The sequence below is a fragment of the Oryctolagus cuniculus genome, chromosome 1 (genome assembly GCF_051225735.1).
Source record: "Oryctolagus cuniculus isolate XC-2025 breed Fujian yellow rabbit chromosome 1, ASM5122573v1, whole genome shotgun sequence".
NCBI lineage: Eukaryota > Metazoa > Chordata > Mammalia > Lagomorpha > Leporidae > Oryctolagus > Oryctolagus cuniculus.
Genome location: NC_142867.1, coordinates 224,573,464 through 224,589,502, shown reverse-complemented (window position 1 = coordinate 224,589,502; position 16,039 = coordinate 224,573,464). Strand labels below are relative to the sequence as shown.

At 48.6% G+C, this 16,039-nt stretch overlaps 1 protein-coding gene across 7 annotated transcripts in view; it reads left to right on the top strand.

Moving 5' to 3' along the window:
- The window catches only part of CDK5RAP2 (CDK5 regulatory subunit associated protein 2), a 208,362-nt gene that overhangs the window by 180,498 nt on the left and 11,825 nt on the right, over positions 1 to 16,039 (top strand). For all 7 annotated transcript variants that reach the window (XM_017350098.4, XM_089301654.1, XM_089301655.1 and 4 more), the window contains 5 exons: positions 365 to 486; positions 1,558 to 1,806; positions 4,782 to 4,859; positions 5,733 to 5,998; positions 7,990 to 8,133. In XM_017350098.4, coding sequence (XP_017205587.4) covers positions 365 to 486; positions 1,558 to 1,806; positions 4,782 to 4,859; positions 5,733 to 5,998; positions 7,990 to 8,133 — 859 coding nt within the window. The remainder of the gene's footprint in view (positions 1 to 364; positions 487 to 1,557; positions 1,807 to 4,781; positions 4,860 to 5,732; positions 5,999 to 7,989; positions 8,134 to 16,039) is intronic.

The following is a 16,039-nucleotide window of genomic DNA, read 5'->3' as shown; positions in this document are numbered from 1 at the left end:
CCTGAGCAGAGGAGTGATGCGCATCCGCCCTAGCCCGCAGAGGATGCCGGTTGCTCTCTCGTGTAGTCCCTGCAGACTGTCATGCTGTCACTGTTGTCCCCGTGGTTCCCAGGCCAGCGTCTCTGCCATCACATGTTCCTGGGTTTCAGACCAGGCTGTGCTGTTGAGCCTGCATTCGTTCAGATCTGAGCTGAGGATTGGAGAGAGCTACGTTTTAGTGCATCTGATAACAGGTGTCAGTGGCCGGCTCAGATTCATCACCGTGCTTGTCACGTCCCTGTCACCTTCCCCTGTGCTGTGGGGGCTGAGTCCGCCACTCTGAAGTGGAGCTGACCTCTCCACCCCGGTGGTGGGGCCTTTGCAGGGTGCAGGAGGAAGTGAAGTTGAGGCGGCAGCTGCTCTCGCAGAACGACAAGCTGCTGCAGTCCCTCCGGGTGGAGCTGAAGGTGTATGAGAAGCTGGAGGAAGAGCACAGGAGACCGCCAGGTACCCGGCGCTCTCCCTAGGCCCTGCCGGTCCTGGGACTGCGCGCACACCGGGTGGCTGGGGGCAGGGGGCGGGGGCAGGGCTGCACACCCCTTCCTCAAGCGCTGCCAGCAAACCCCAAGACGGCCTCCTGGGAAGTCGGTAGGTTATGAAGCAAGCCCTCCGGGCCTGTCTTCCTAAAAAGGAGCGGAAAGAGTGGAAGGCCCCGGCTCAGGAGTTGGGCTGGCTGAGATCTGGATTCCCACTCTGCCTCAATGGGGCACTGAACCCTGGGACCCGCTTCTGCCTATACCAAGCGTGTCTGTTCACCCTGTCCCTCCAGTAGGCGCTGGTGAGAGTTGAAGGAGATCACTTATTACAAGTGTCCTAGCACAGAACCTGGCACAGAGTGGGCACTCAAGAAATAGTGTGCAGTAGAATTTCCCTGCTCATATGTACTTCCTGGTGCCCATCCTCGCAGCCCGTATTTGTGGAGGGGCTCCCACGTGTTGGACTTTGGGCATGGTTGTTGGCTCTGGTGCTGTCCGAATCCTGAGAGAGATACCAGATCAGAGTGACTCAACTGTAAGGTCTAACATTCCAGAATCAATTTTGAGGTGCAGTGAGGTTTTTTTTAAGCTAATTTTCCAGATGGTTTCTCCCTATTGAAAGTTTATCTAGCAAAGGGTCATCTCGCAGCTTTCATTTCTCCTCAACTTGCTTCTCTTATCCCTTCTGTTGTGCCTTTTTAATATACTGCAGCTCTTAAAATCATCCCCTTTCATTCTATAATTCCAGCCCAAATAGATTTTATTACTACTAGACATAATTTCGGGGTTTGGTGTGCAATTTGCTAGGCTTTTATGGCCAGAAGCGAAAATTAATTTCCAGCTCTTATTTAGCCTGTGGAATAGCAGCAATTAAGTCTGCCAATATTTTTGTTTTTAAAGTCGGGTTGTTATTTTAAATTGTACCTCATTCTTAGGAAGGGGGAGGTGGCTAGTGGTGGTGGGTGGAAAACGCTGTGGAGTTCCTGCAATGGCTGACCCTCTGCTCGTGGAAGATGGCAATCCTTCCCTCACCTGTCCACAGAGGCCAGGACAGAGGCATCGGGGGAAGGTTGGAAGGGGCAGGATGCTCACAGCGACCTGCACGGCCTCCTGATGGAGATCCAGGCTCTGCGGCAGCAACTGGAGAGGAGCATCGAAACCAGCCACAGCCTGCAGAGCAAGCTGGAGGAGCAGCTGGCGCAGGGAGCCCAGAAGGCCCCGTCAGGAGCCCTGGTTGTGGCTGTGCAAGCCACGTCCATGCCTGAGCGGCCCCTTCCACTAGACAGACTCGGTACGCACCTGCTTCTCTCACTCTCTCGACAGTGCAGCTCTGTGTGTATGCGTGTGACATGAGTGCTTCTGAATGGTGCCCTTCCCCCAAGGTGTCTTTCCATTGACAGTAGACAGAGTATACTGTAGGAGCCAGGGGACCCAGCCGCTAATTAGCTGTACCTCTGGCAAAATGGTGTAATCTCTGCCTGGTGCGTCTCAACTCGTGGCCTCTGGGCTTGCTCCTCCCATCCACATAGTCCTGTCTTTAAAAGAGAACCCCAATTTTGTGGTCTGGCTCTTAGCGTCTTTCAGGATCTGGAAGCATCCTGGTAGGTGTAGCCAGTGGTTCTGTTTTGAGTTTATTGTGAGGCCCTGGAGAGGCTGTGAAAGGTAGCAGGAAGAGGACAGGACACCTCTGCCACCCGCCCAGCGAGGTCAGACTCAAAGCAGTCAGCCGGGCCTTCTCTGCTGTGTGCCTGAATGAACCGAGGCACAGAGAGGAAGTGGGGCTTGCCCAGAGCGACACAGCGGGTGGGTGGCAGAGCTGGAGCCAGACAGCATTTCTAACTTTGGGTCCAGCACTGCTCCTGAGCCCACCACAACTTCCGGAGCCTCAGGTGTCTGGGGTTGTTATCCGCATGCCCTCAGGGGGTGTGTGCCTCCAGCGGGACAGAGACATCAGTGCACTTCATAAAGAAGCACTGCACAAACGTTGGATTTATCTTTCCTTGGATTGGAAACTAAGTCTGTTGCCTCCAATTTAAAAATTAAAAATGTCCTAAGGAGCACCCAGTCAGTCTGCTTTAGAACTTGGAGTGGTTGGTTCATTGATTTCTCTCAGATAGTTAAAAATTTTTGATAGTAACAATCTGAGAAAAATGAAGGGAAAACACCCAGTGTGATACATGTTTTTTTTCCTTAACTTTGTGTATTTCCTTTAATTTGCTAATCAGATACAGGTGTGCAGTTACATCGTCCAAAGCAGCTTTTATGCCATTGTGTGTCCTGCCCAGGACACCATTGTCACTGCCACCCTAATGATGCCTGCAGATTCTAGTCAGTCACCAAACTTGACCCTGTGGTGACTGAAGTGGTCTCTGACTTGGAACTTTTATCCTTTTTGCTATTCAACAGTGTTGTTAGGTTAACACCCTACTAGAGGAGTCTCAGGAGATTGGGAAGGTGCCGCAGTGTCGCCTTCTAACCACACCACACGGTAGCAGTGTGCGGAGGCAGTGGTTCTGGCACGACTTAATCAGCATCGGGCTTTAGATCTTGAACGTAGGTCTGCTCCTGGGCCTTTTTAGGGGTTTCTCAGGGCGTGGGGCCCAGGGATGGTGGGGGTGGGCTGGAGCAGATTGATGCAGGGAGAGCGCTTCCATGCTGGGGGCCCGGGAAGGAGGCTTGGGGCAGCTAAAGTGCTTTGGAGGTGGCCATGGGCATGCCTTGCGAGAGGCCTCGGGGAGCGAGCTTCAGGCTCTCGGTGCTGTCTCAGCAGAAAGGCCTCCAGTTTCCTCGAGTCAGGATCAGGCTGACTCCGCTGGCAGCAGCATTTCTTTGCAAAAGCCTTCCCAGGAGTGCATCTGAGTGCGTCTGTGTGAAGTTCTGTTCTAAAGGCTGCTGTCTTAGGCTGTGAGCAGTTTCCTTGGAGGGACCGGCTCCACAGAGCTGACCGGGCTCCCCAGCATCTCCCCAGAATCTTTTTTTTTTATTTTTAAAAATTTTTTTGACAGGCAGAGTGGACAGTGAGAGAGAAAGACAGAGAGAAAGGTCTTCCTTTGCCGTTGGTTCACCCTCCAATGGCCGCCGCAGCTGGCGCGCTGCGGCCAGCACACCGCGCCGATCCAATGGCAGGAGCCAGGTGCCTCTCCTGGTCTCCCATGGGGTGCAGGGCCCAAGCACTTGGGCCATCCTCCACTGCACTCCCGGGCCACAGCAGAGAGCTGGCCTGGAAGAGGGGCAACCGGGACAGAATCCGGCGCCCCAACCGGGACTAGAACCTGGTGTGCCGGCGCCGCAAGGCGGAGGATTAGCCTAGTGAGCCGCGGCGCCGGCCATCCCCAGAATCCTGGGAGATGCTGGGTGTAGTCAGCACACCCCCGAGTGGGGATGGGGTGGGAAGGAGCCCAGGTCAGGGCTAAGACCCAGACGCAGGCAGCGCTCTGCCAGCAGCACGCTGGGTTACACTGGGCAGATCACTTCTTCCTCCACCCCTTGGTCTTCCTCCCATGAATCTGAGTTACAGTGCCTGTCCGCCCACTGAGCTGTCCATGGGAATGTGCTCTCTGAGTTACAAAGCGTCGCACGGGTCGTCTGTGTAGTGTCTACTGAATTTGCCTCCTTACAGCATTTCAAATGCATCACCCCGATACCTATTGCAAGTCACTCTCCTCTCTCATCTCGGTGACTGCAGCAGCTTCCAAGTTCATTCCGCCAGCCCAAAACCCAGATCTCAAACTTGTCATTGCCCCGCCTAAAGCCCTTAAATGAGTCCCACAGTGCCCAAGGCTCTGGCCTTGCATCCCACCAACCTCCTTCCCTGAGCCCGGCCGTGGTGGTGGGATCTGCTGTTTTTCCTGTGTGGTAATCCGGTCCTTTGTGTCCTTGCACCTGCTGATTCTGCTACCTGGCATTTCCTTCCTCCTCCTCCCCGTGGATCGCTCACAATTGCGCTTAAAACACGGCACAGGTGTTAGCCTTTGGGAAGCCCTGCTGGGGTCAGCGCCTCTCACCTGAGCTCCCACCCTGAACCCCGACCACAGGGAAATGAAACCACCTGTTCACTTGTTTGACAAGAAGGTTCTTCCAGGGAAGGGACAGGCCTGGTCACTCTGCCGCCCTGGTGTCCTCTCAGGGCCTGGCAGGACAGGTGCTGGGGGAGGATTTGGATGAATGCGGGTGTGCGTGTTCCTGTGTTCTCAGTCCCTTCTCTTTCCAGTGCCGATGAAAGGAAACAAACTACTTATTTTCCTTCTCTTGTTTTGCACTTTGTAGATGGCGACAAAGGCCCTGTGGCAAACGGGAGCTCATTTGACCTGCTTGATTCCACCCGAGCAGTGACACCAGGGTCAGGTATGAAGCAGGCCTGGCATGCGGGTATGGCAGTAAGGAAAGGAGGGCGATTGGCAGGGCTCTGGGATTTCTGCTACTCAGTATGAGCTGGTGATCTCCTCCCAGCCGGTTAATCCATTCCCAGTGCAACCTCACGGGGTTCTTCTTGCCTTGGGGTAAAGTGTAGCCCCCTTAGTGTGGCTTTCAAGGCTCTTTGAGAGCAAGCCCCAGTGAGCCTGTTCAGCCTCAGCCCTGCCTGGACAGGGCACCAGCCTGTGCACAGGCCTGCTCTCTCCTCTCACTGTGATTTCCAGACCCCTCGGTCCTGGTCTCTGCCCGGGAAGGCCCTGCTGCCTCCTCCAGACCCAGCATGAAGGCGGGCTGTCTGTGATGCCTTTCCTGCTGTCTGTCTGCAGTCCACATGATTCGCCTCACTTGCGTGGCTCCAAAGGCAGAAAGCAGCAGGCTATTGTTTCTGTGTGGTGTAACTGGCACCTGTTCAGTCCAGCGTCCCTGACCTCTCCCTGCCCCACCCACACCACCGTGCTGTTGCTCCTGCCCTGTCTGCGTTCCCATTCGACCTTGGCCTGCTGGAATACAGCCCCAGCTTCTTCCATCTGGCTGCATCTGGGCTCTTCTGCCAGCCCAGCATGCTCTGGTCGGCAAGCGTTGGCTGAGTTGGCTTGAGCCTCTCTCACAAGATGAATGATAAGCCCCATGCAGGGTGTTAGACAGAGGCCCTGGAGCTGGTCCCCTCTTCCCGTCCGGGCTTGTGTCACAAGGCACTGGATGGACGGGCTTCCCTTTGCTCTCCTTGCTGGCCTCAGCATCGTGAACTCCTTGAACTCAGGGTACTGCTTCGGTGGATCTGACATCCAGCCTCTCATTTTACAGCTTCAGAGACTCCTCCACTGTCTGGGAATGACATGGACTCCCTCTCCTGTGACAATGGCAGCTCGGCTGCCAGCACCCTCTGCATGCCCTGCCCAGCTGCTGACCACTGCTCGTGGGCCAGCAAGAGTGGCTGCCATGTCCTGGGCCTGATTGAGGACTACGAAGCCTTGTGCAGGCAGATTGGCCAGGGCCAGAGGCTGCTTGCTGAAATGGACATTCAAACCCGAGAGGCCTCCAGCCCCACGGGTCAGGAGCTGGGAACAAAGGTAGGCTGACCACCAGAGCTGGAGGGAGAGACGCTCACTGGGGTCGGTGGGTGGAAGGGCTGACCGAGGGCGCTGATGGGAAGCTGGCTCATTGCTCAGGAGGGCCTGAGAAGAGGGACCAGGAATGTGGCCCAGCGAAGCCCAGAGGTTGTGTGAATGTTGGGGAAGACTTTTTTGGAGGGGTGAGGGAGAGCTTGTTGTCCCCTGTGTCGCGGCAGCTGCTTCACAGAGGTCTGCTCCTGTGCCCGCCTCCGTCTCGCAGCTCACTCACTCTCGGCCCCTCAGTTCTCCTGTGCGCTCAGGTCCTGGCCTCACACAGTGCACCGTCCCCCCTGTGACTCCAGTGACGCTGGGAGACGGGCTTGCGACAGCACGGACACTCTGCCCGCTGCAGGGCTGTGGGCAGCTCCCACCCCTTCGTGCACAGGACTTTCCTGTGACATTTCTGTCCTCCGCCCCAGGGCCGAGGTGACGTCATCCCCAGGCCTTCTGATTTCTGGTCTGGCTTCTGCCGTCCCCTCCCCTTCCCCCGTGTGCCCTACTCAGAACGGGCTGGGCTGCGAGCTGCAGCCTTGCTGGCCACCCCTCTCCCCCGCACCCTACAGGCGTCCTTGCACTTGAGGTGCGCGCACTCGGCCCATCCTCCAGACCCCTGAGCTCCCGTGTCGCGTCTCTGGGTCCTCGCTCGGCTTCTTACTGAGGCTGCTTGAGTCCCCTGCTTCCTGACACGGGTTTGACTTTGTGTTTCCTCTGCTTTACTGCAGCGTAAGAAAGTCAATTTTACCTCTTCCATTCCTCTAGGTGATAGCTGCAGGAGGACAGGGCTTGTGTCTGTTTTGCCCACTCATAGCCACTCCGAGCGTAGGGCCTGGTGTGGAAGAGCTGCTCGGTAACTACTTGTTGAGGAAGTTAGCTATATACTAATAAGATCCTTTTCGCTTGTTTGAAATATTTGTTGTATGAAAGCTAGAAGTGGTAGAAAAGCATAAAAAAAATCTATAGAAATACTGCCCAGAAGTCAGCAGTTAAAATTATGATGTACGTACCTTTAGTCTTACCAAGCCCACCCTAAATACATGAATTTCATATGTTTCAGTTCACATTTTTCTCATTTAATTTTTTTTTATCTTTTGCCTTTTAATGGTTACCAACTAAGCTACCATGTGGCCATCGCTGTCAATCAGTTACTCCTTCACCGTTGCATCCTTGTGCCTGCATCTCTGATCACGTTCACCACTGGGTGTGAAGCGAGGTTGCTGGTTCAAAGGTGTCAGCTTCCCAGGGCTCTCGGTGCCATTTACTTTCCAAAGCGATTGCTTCTCATCTCTCACTCTGCTTTTGTCTTCATTGAGCGTTTTCATTAATGAAGATTTTTTTTTTGTCACCTTGATACCTAAAAAGGATGTGTGGTGTTTTTTTTTTTTATTTGTTTTATGATGTGTGAAGACAAAGCCTCTTTTAATTTATTTTTCTTCTTCTTTTTTGTTTTTTGTATTTCCCTTGAGTCACATTCGTTGTTTTCTCATGGCCTTGACCTGATTTGGATACACTTCTGGCAGCAGAGAGGATGAGAGAGACTCGACAGGCCCTGATATCACGTCTGCAGCCAGCAGGGCCACCTACTAGGGCTGCAGAGGACGGGGACGTCCAGTTGCCCTTGGCTTCCTTTTCCCAGGAGTCTCCAAGGACCACAGTGCGAGCGGCCCCGTGCGGATCCTCTGCTTGGCGTAGTACCTGTTGTTAATGCCCGTGGCTACTCATCAAGGGTGTTGATTAGACTGAGTACCACTGACGTTCTCTCATCATCTCTAAGTCACCCGTCTTTCAGAACAACACACTGGTGTCGCGTGGCCCCTGGATCTTGCTCGGCTTGTGATACGAGCCCCACCAGCTGCAGGTTTCCGCTGCCCCTTGAAGCTTGCTGGTCCATAATCCTTTCCAAGACCGCGTGTGACAGCTTCTCACCTGCTTTCTCCCCACCTCCTGTGCAGGATCCACACTCGGTGCCTCTCAGCAAGTTTGTCACCAGCGTGAGCACAGCCAAGCTGATCCTGGAGGAGGCCTCGAGGCTACTGAAGCTCCTCTGGAGAGTGTCCCTCCCCGCAGGCGGCCAGTGCACCCTCCACTGCGAGCAGGTAGGCACTGGCAGGTGACCCACAAGCTCAAGGAGGCCTCTGGGCCTGTGTCTCAGTCCCTCCCGGGCCCAGCGCAGGATTGGCCTCCAGCAGAGGTGCCCTCTGTGTGGGGTCTGTGTGAAAGGGAGGGGCAGGTGTGTGTCCTGGTGTTGCTGTCTTCTGACCTGATCTCCAGCACCTGTGGGCTCGGCCCGTGGCTCTGGCCTGAGTGGGTCCCGCCCACAGCACATCTTTGTTGAGTGACTTTTGTCTGGGAGCTGAGGCCTGTGGTCAGGGTCACACAGCTGGCGAGGCAGCATGCGCCTCTGAGCCCAGAGTTTGCTGTTTCTTTTCTGGGCCTCCAGCCTGGATGGTGCCCCTGGGCTAGCTCCGCTTTTCTACTCAGGGTCCCTCTCAGGTTAGGTGCTCTTCTCTGGCTTTTCGATCCTTATTGCTAGCTTTCATCTTGGCATTTTAGACGGCCTTGTTCATTGGTACTGAACTGCCTAGGAGTGGCAAGGGTCAGGCCAGGGAGAAGCCATGCCCTGATCTCCGTCTGGGATACATGGGAATGGTGACAAGGTGATCACCCACTCTGGCTCTCAGAGAAGCACCCAGAAGGCGGCGTTAGAGCTCCCTACCTGTTGGCCCTATAGATAGCCCCCTCCAGTCACCCAACCTGCCAGTGCTTGCTGGAGTCCCAGAGGGAAATTAGCATTCCACGTCGTCACCTCCTTCACTTAAACCCCTTGGAGGGCTCTCAGATCCAGCAGACCTGGCGCTGGAGTTGACAGTGAGACAGCCCCCTCTGCCATGATGGTTCCCTCTCGGCTTCTCGGGATGACGTTTGGGTGCACTGAGCGCAGAGACGTTGATAATTGCTTCCTGCACAGGACAGGCGTTCCTTGCTTTAGCACCCATGTCAGTTGGTCGGAGTGGCAGGTGAGACTGTCAGGAGGGAGGGTGGGGCCCGCTGGGTCCAGCTCCTTTGGCCTCTTCTTCCCTCTAACCTGTCACGCTCTTCCTTTTTAGGCTTGGGTGCCCCAGGTGGTCTGACTGCCTGGAATGTCCTGGCCACCCCCTGGCTGGCTTCTCCCTCTCCTTCTAAGACAGAGCTTAAATGTGATGGGAGCGGCAGAGGGCCGCCTGATCACTGCTAGTTTCTTTATAGCCGTGTCACAGATGGTAACTGTATCCCAGATCTGTCTTCCTTCAGGGGATTGTATCTGTTTCTTCCTATTTTTGAATGACTGAATAATTCCTTCCCATTCTCCCTAACTAGTCTCTGCCCTGGGATTTTTAAAGCTAACAGGTGTGAACCAACAGCTGCCCCTCAGTGCAGTGCTTTTGTCTTTAGCAAGTACGAGCTGTTGGTTAAGTTGACAGAATGTAGTATAGTTCTTTTTAAAAGCTTTTTGTTTTAAATTTGTTTTCAAGTTATTTGAAAGGCAGAGAGACAGGGACAGGTAGGCAGAGAGCGCTCTCTGTGGTTCACACCCCAAGTGCCTGTAACAGCCAGGGCCAGCCAGGCTGGAGCAGGAGCCTAAACTCAGTCTGAATCTCCAGGGGAGGGGCAGGGACCTTGAGTCATCACCTGTCACCTTCAGGAGACTGGATCAGGAGAGAAGCCAGAACGCAAACAGGCACTCCCGTGTGGAATCCAGGTGTTCCAAGCAGAACTTGAACCACTGTGTCAAACATCCACCCCTGAATGTGGTTGTTATTTATATACACTCGTATATAAAATACACACACACACGTGCCACATCGATCCTCCCACACTTCCAGGTTAGTCCAAGGATGGTTGGTGTGTGTGACAGCTCACCCTTCTTTCTGAGGGCTTCTCAGGTCATTGATCGGGCCAGAGGAGGCGCGGGAGGGATGTGTGATGTGGCTGCTGGTGTACACAGACCCCCTGTGTGGTGTTAAATTGCCTCTAGCCACTTTTTTATCACTGCCTATGTTTCCTGCAGTGCCTTTTGCTTGGTGTGAAATGTGTGTGAAGCAGATTTCCAAGTTTTCACTGGCAGCCCAGTGTCCTTTCCTACCTGGCGTTTTTTTCCTGAGTGTCATTGGTCCTTTGTGTTTTTGTTTCATTTTATTTTTGACCGACACAGAATTAATACATATTTATGGGATATAATGTGATGTTTCAATACATGTGTGCATTGGGTAGTGATGAAATTAGAGCAATTAGCATATCCATCACCTCAAACATATATCATTTCTTTGTGATGAGAACTTTGAAAATCTTCTCTTCTAACTGTTCTGAAATATACAATGCATTGTTGTTAACCAGAGTCACTCTACTGTGGGACAGCACTCCAGAATTTAGTCCTCCCAACTATAATACTTCCCCATGATGAAAACCTCTCCCTGTTCCCCTTGTCCTGTCTCCTTGCCTGTCCTCTGATGACCACTGTTATGTTCTGCAGCGTCTAGGACATCAACTCTTTTAGATCCCGTATGTGAACGAGATGCAGGATTTGCCTTTCTGTGCTTGGCTTATGTCACCTAACAGCGTTTCTAGGTTCGTCCGTGTAATTACAAACAACAAGATTTCATCCTTCTTAGTGACTGAACAATATTCCGTTATACACCCACACACCCCTTTATCTGTTTACCTATTGATGGATGCTTAGGTCAATCCCCTGTCTTGGCTGTTGTGCACAGTGCCATGATTAACATGGGGGTGCCAGTGTCTTTTACATGGACTGATTTCATTTCCTTTGGATATATACCCAGTAGTGTGATCATAGAGTAGCCCTATTTTTAATTTTGTTATGGATGTTAAACAGTTTTATGCCAGCAGTTTTGGCAGCTTACCTGAAGTGTATCTCTTTCTTTAAAAGCATAAATCAGAAAATATACATGAAAAGAAAATTTTGAAAATCTCCATAAATATGTAAGAAATTAAATTTATTTTAAAAGTCATCCTGAACAGTTCTGCTAAACATTTAGCTGAATTCTGCTAAACATTTAAATAAGAAATAATAGCACAATCATATGTCTTTTCAGAAAATAGAGAATGACCAAGTATTTTCCAACTCATTTTAAGAAATCAATGTAATACTATTTTAAGATCTAATGAATACAATAAAAAAACTTAGAAACTATAGTCCTGATTATTAAAGGTGGAAAAAAGTCCTTAACTAAATATATAGCAAATGAAATCCAGAAGAAAGTGACAGTGAGATCTGCATCATCGGACCCGGCTTCTGTCTCTTCTGTGCGTCTGCTCTGCTGTGGAGGTTTACGCTTTGTGTGTTTTCATGATGCTGGCTTTTATCCTTTCGCTCTCATGTAGGACTTCCCCTAGGCACTTCTTGTAGAGTCTGGGTGATGGTGATGAAGTCCTTCCATTTTTGCTTTTCCAGAAAGTCTCTGTTTCTCCATTTCTGGAGGATAGCTTTGCTAGGGATAGTATTCTTGGTTGGCAAATTTTTCCTTTCAGGATTTTGAATGTTTCATCCCATTCTCTCCTGGCCTACAAGACTTCTGTTGAGAAGAATTTTAATCTAATGCATATTTTCTTCTAAGTGACTTGACGCTTTTCTCTTGGTGTTTTTGCAATTCCTTCTGTGTCTTGTATTTTTGAATTTGTGTGTGATAAATCTCAGAGAAGAACATTTTTGGTCAGAGCTATTAGGGGTCTTCTTGGACCTGGATGTCCATGTTTTTTCCAACATTTAGAAAGTTTTCAGCACATATTTCATTGAATATTTTCTATGCCCCATTTCCTTCTTTGTGCCTTCTGAAATATCCACAATGTGAATGTTGCTTGCTTAATGATTTAATGATGTCCGTAAGTCTGGAAGGCTATCTTTGTTCTTTTTTTGTTGGTTTTTTTTTTACTTGATTATTTCAAAAGCTCAAAAATTCTTTCTTCTGCCTTCTCAATTCTGTTGATGCTCTCAACTCTATTCTGTTTTAATTTAATTTATTATTGGAGGGGGGAAAACAAAAACAAAAAACACTCTTCCACTATGTAGACAGGGCTGTAAACAAGCATTGAATCTCAAAATGTCCATTTCACTCCAGTGTATTACAATGTATTAGTTACCTCCAATCAGGGAAAACATATGGTATGTATCTTTTGGGGACTGGCTTATTTCACTAAGTGTAATGGTTTCCAGTTGCATCCATCTTGTTGCAAAAGACAGGATTTCAATTTTTTTTTTTTACAACTGAGTAGTACTCCATAGTGTAAATATACCATAATTTTTCTATCTGGTCAACAGTTGATGGGCATCTGGGTTGATTCCATATCTTATCTATTGTGAACATGGGGGTACAGATAACTCTTTCATATGCTGATTTCTTTTGACTTGGGTAAATTCCCAGGAGTGGATGGCTAGATCATGTGGTAGGTCTATATTCAGATTTCTGAGATATCTCCATACTGTCTTCCGCAGGGGCTGCACCAGTTTACATTCCCACTAACAGTGGATTAGAGTACCTTTTTCCCCACATCCTCACCAGCATTTGTTGTTTGTTGATTTCAGTATGTGAGTCAGTCTGACTGTTGTGAGGTAAAACTTTGTTATGGGTTTGATTTGCATTTCCCTGATGGCAAGTGATCCTGAGCATTTTTCAAGTGTCTGTTGGCCATTTGAATTTCATTTCTTAAATGTCTGTTCAAGTCCTTTGCCTGTTTCTTAACTGGATTGCTTGTTTTGTTGTTGTTGAGTTTCTTGAGCTCTTTGTACATTCTGGATGTTAACCCTTGCTGAATGTTTCTTTTTTGGTGTTTCTCAGCTTGACATAATGCCATTTATCAATTTTGACTTTGATTGCCTGTGCTTCTGGGGTCTTTTCTAAGAAACTTTGCCTATTCCAGTGTCTTACAGAGTTTCCTCAATGTTCAGTCAAATGTAATTTGATGGTATTGGGTCATAGATTTAGGTCTTTGATCCATTTTGAGTGAATTTTTGTGTAAGGTGTAAGGCAGGGGTCCTGCTTCATACTTCTGCATGCAGAGATCCACTTTTCTCAGCACCATTTGGTGAAGAGACTGTCCTTGCTCCAGGGATTCATTTTAGCTCCTTTGTCAAAGATGAGTTGGTTGTAGATGTGTGGGTTGATTTCTAGAGTTTCTATTCTGTTCAGTTGGTCTAACATCTATTTTTTTGGCCAGTATCAGACTGATTTCATTATAACTGCCCTGTAGTATGTCTTAAAATCTAGTATTGTGATACACTAGCTTTGTTTTTGTTGTATAAGATTGCTTTAGCTATTTGGGGTCTCTTGTGTTTCCATGTGAATTTTAGCATCATTTTTTTCTACATCTGCGAAGAATGTTGTTGATATTTTGATTGAGATCTATAATTCTTTAGGTACTATGAACATTTTGATGTTGATTTTTCCAATCCATGAGCATGTAAGATTTTTCCATTTTTTTAATGTCTCTTATTTCTTTCTTTAATGTTTTATAATTTTTGTTGTAGAGACCTTTCATTTCCTTGGTTAAATTTATTTCAATGTATTTAATTCTTTTTGTAGTTATTATGAATAAGATTGATCTTAAAAATTCTTTCTCAGCCATGGTATTGTCTGTGTATACAAAGGCTATTGATTTTTCTGTGTTGATTTTATATCCTGATACTTTACCAAACTCCTCTGAGTTCCAGTAGTCTCATGGTGGTGTCTTTTGGATCCCCTATATATAGAATCATGTCGTTTGCAAATAAGGATACTTTGATTTCCTCCTTTCTATCTTGTATCCCTTTAATTTCATTTTCTTGACTAATGACTGGCTAAAACTTCCAGGACGATATTAAATAGCAGTGATGTGAGTGGGCATCCTTGTCTGGTTTGGGATCTTAGGGGGCATGCCTCTAGCTTTTCCCCATTCAGAAGCATGTTGGCCATGGGTTTGTCGTATATTGCCTTGATTGTGTTGAGGAATGTTCCTTCTATACCCACTTTGCTTAAGGTTTTCATCTGAAAGAGTATTGTATTTTATCAGATGCTTTCTCCACTGTCGCTCCCCCTCTTCGTGGAGGAACGACACTAAACCCTGCCTAGGCTTCATATCCGAGTCACGGCACCATTATGTCGCTCCCCTTCTTCGTGGAGGAACGACACAGGACCCTGCGCTGTTCTTTTGTCTGCTCGGCCCTTCCCGGGTTTGCTGCTGGTTCTTCCTGGGTTGGCTACCGTCCCTCCTCCTCCGTGGAGGGGCGGGCCCCCTGCCTCTTTCCCCACTTCCACAGGGGAGCGGCACACCGCTGGCCGGCTCTCTCGGGGGCTGCTCAGGTGTTCCTTCAGATAGATGTTCCTGGTGCATGTTGTCTCTCTCCTCCTTTATAGTCCTCTTCCACCAATCCCAACTCTGCTACCCACACGCCGAGTACGCTGCTCTCCTCCAAACAGGAGCAGGTCCTACAGTTTATTGGTTGAACTGGAGGCAGCTGTGTAGAAGCTGTTTCCTCCTCTCCCAGCGCCATATTGTGGGAGAGCAGATGCATCGAATAAGTCTTAATTCCAGTAACTTAGTCTAGTCCGAGTTGCTCCCAGTTGCTCCCCACACTCCACATCTGTTGAGATAACCATATGGCTTTTGTTCTTCAGTTTGTTAATGTGATGTATCGTATTTATTGATTTGTGAATGTTGTAGCATCTCTACATACCAGGGATAAATCCCACTTGGTCCTAGTGAATGATCTTTCTGATGTATTTTTGGATTCAATTAGCTAATACTTTATTGAGGATCTCTGCATCTGTGGTCATCAGGGATATTGATTGGTCTGGAGTTCTCTTTCTCTATTGTCTCTTTTTCTGGTTTAGGAATTAAGGTGATGCAGGCTTCCTGGAAGGAGTTTTGGAGGATTCCCTCGCTTTCAGTTGTTTTGAATAGCTTGAGAAGAATTGAAGTTAGTTCTTCTTTAAATGTCTGGTAGAATTCAGCAGTGAAGCCATCTGGTCCTGGGCTTTTCTTTGTTGGGAGGGCCTTTATTACCAATTCAATCTCCATCTTAGCTATAGGTCTGTTTAGGTTTTCTGTGTCTTCATGACTCAATTTAGGTAGGTTCTATGTGTCCAGGAATCTATACATTTCTTCTAGGTTTTCTAATTTGTTAACATACAGGTCCTTGTAGTAATTCGTGATGATTTTTTTTATTTCTGTGGTATGTATTGTTACATTTCCTTTTTCATCTATGATTTTATTAATTTGGGTCTTCTTTATTTTTGGCTAGTTGTGCCAATGGTATATCAATTTTATTTTTTCAAAAAACCAGCTCTTCATTTTGCTGATCTTTTGTATTTTTTGCTTCAATTTTGTTTATTCTCTAATTTATTTATTTATTTTTAAGATTTTTATTTATTTGAGAGGTAGAGTTACAGACAGTGAGAGGAAGAGACAGAGAGAAAGGTCTTCCTTCCATTGGTTCACTCCCCAAATAGCCACAATGGCCAGAGATGCGCCGATCCGAAGCCAGGAGCCAGGAGCTTCTTGCAGTCCTACCACGTGGGTGCAGGGGCCCAAGGACTTGGGCCATGTTCTACTGCTTCCCCAGGCCATAGCAGAGAGCTGAATTGGAAGAGGAACAGCTGGGACTAGAACCAGTATCCATATGGGATGCTGGTACTGCAGGCAAAAGATTAATATGTGCCACGGCACTGCCCCTTATTCTCTAATTTTAATAATTTATTTCCTCCTACTAATTTGGGGTTTGGTTTATTGTTGCTTTTCTAGGTCTCTGAGATACATTGATAGCTCATTAATTTGGTACCTTTCCAGTTTCTTCATGTAAGCCCAAAATGCTATGAACTTTGCTCTTAACACTGCTTTTGCTGTATCACATAAGTTTTGATATGATGTACTATTGCCTTCATTCATTTCCAGAAATTTTTTTCTTGTATGACTCATTGTTCATTCAGGAATATGTTGTTCTGTGTCCATGTGCTTGCATATGATCTAGAG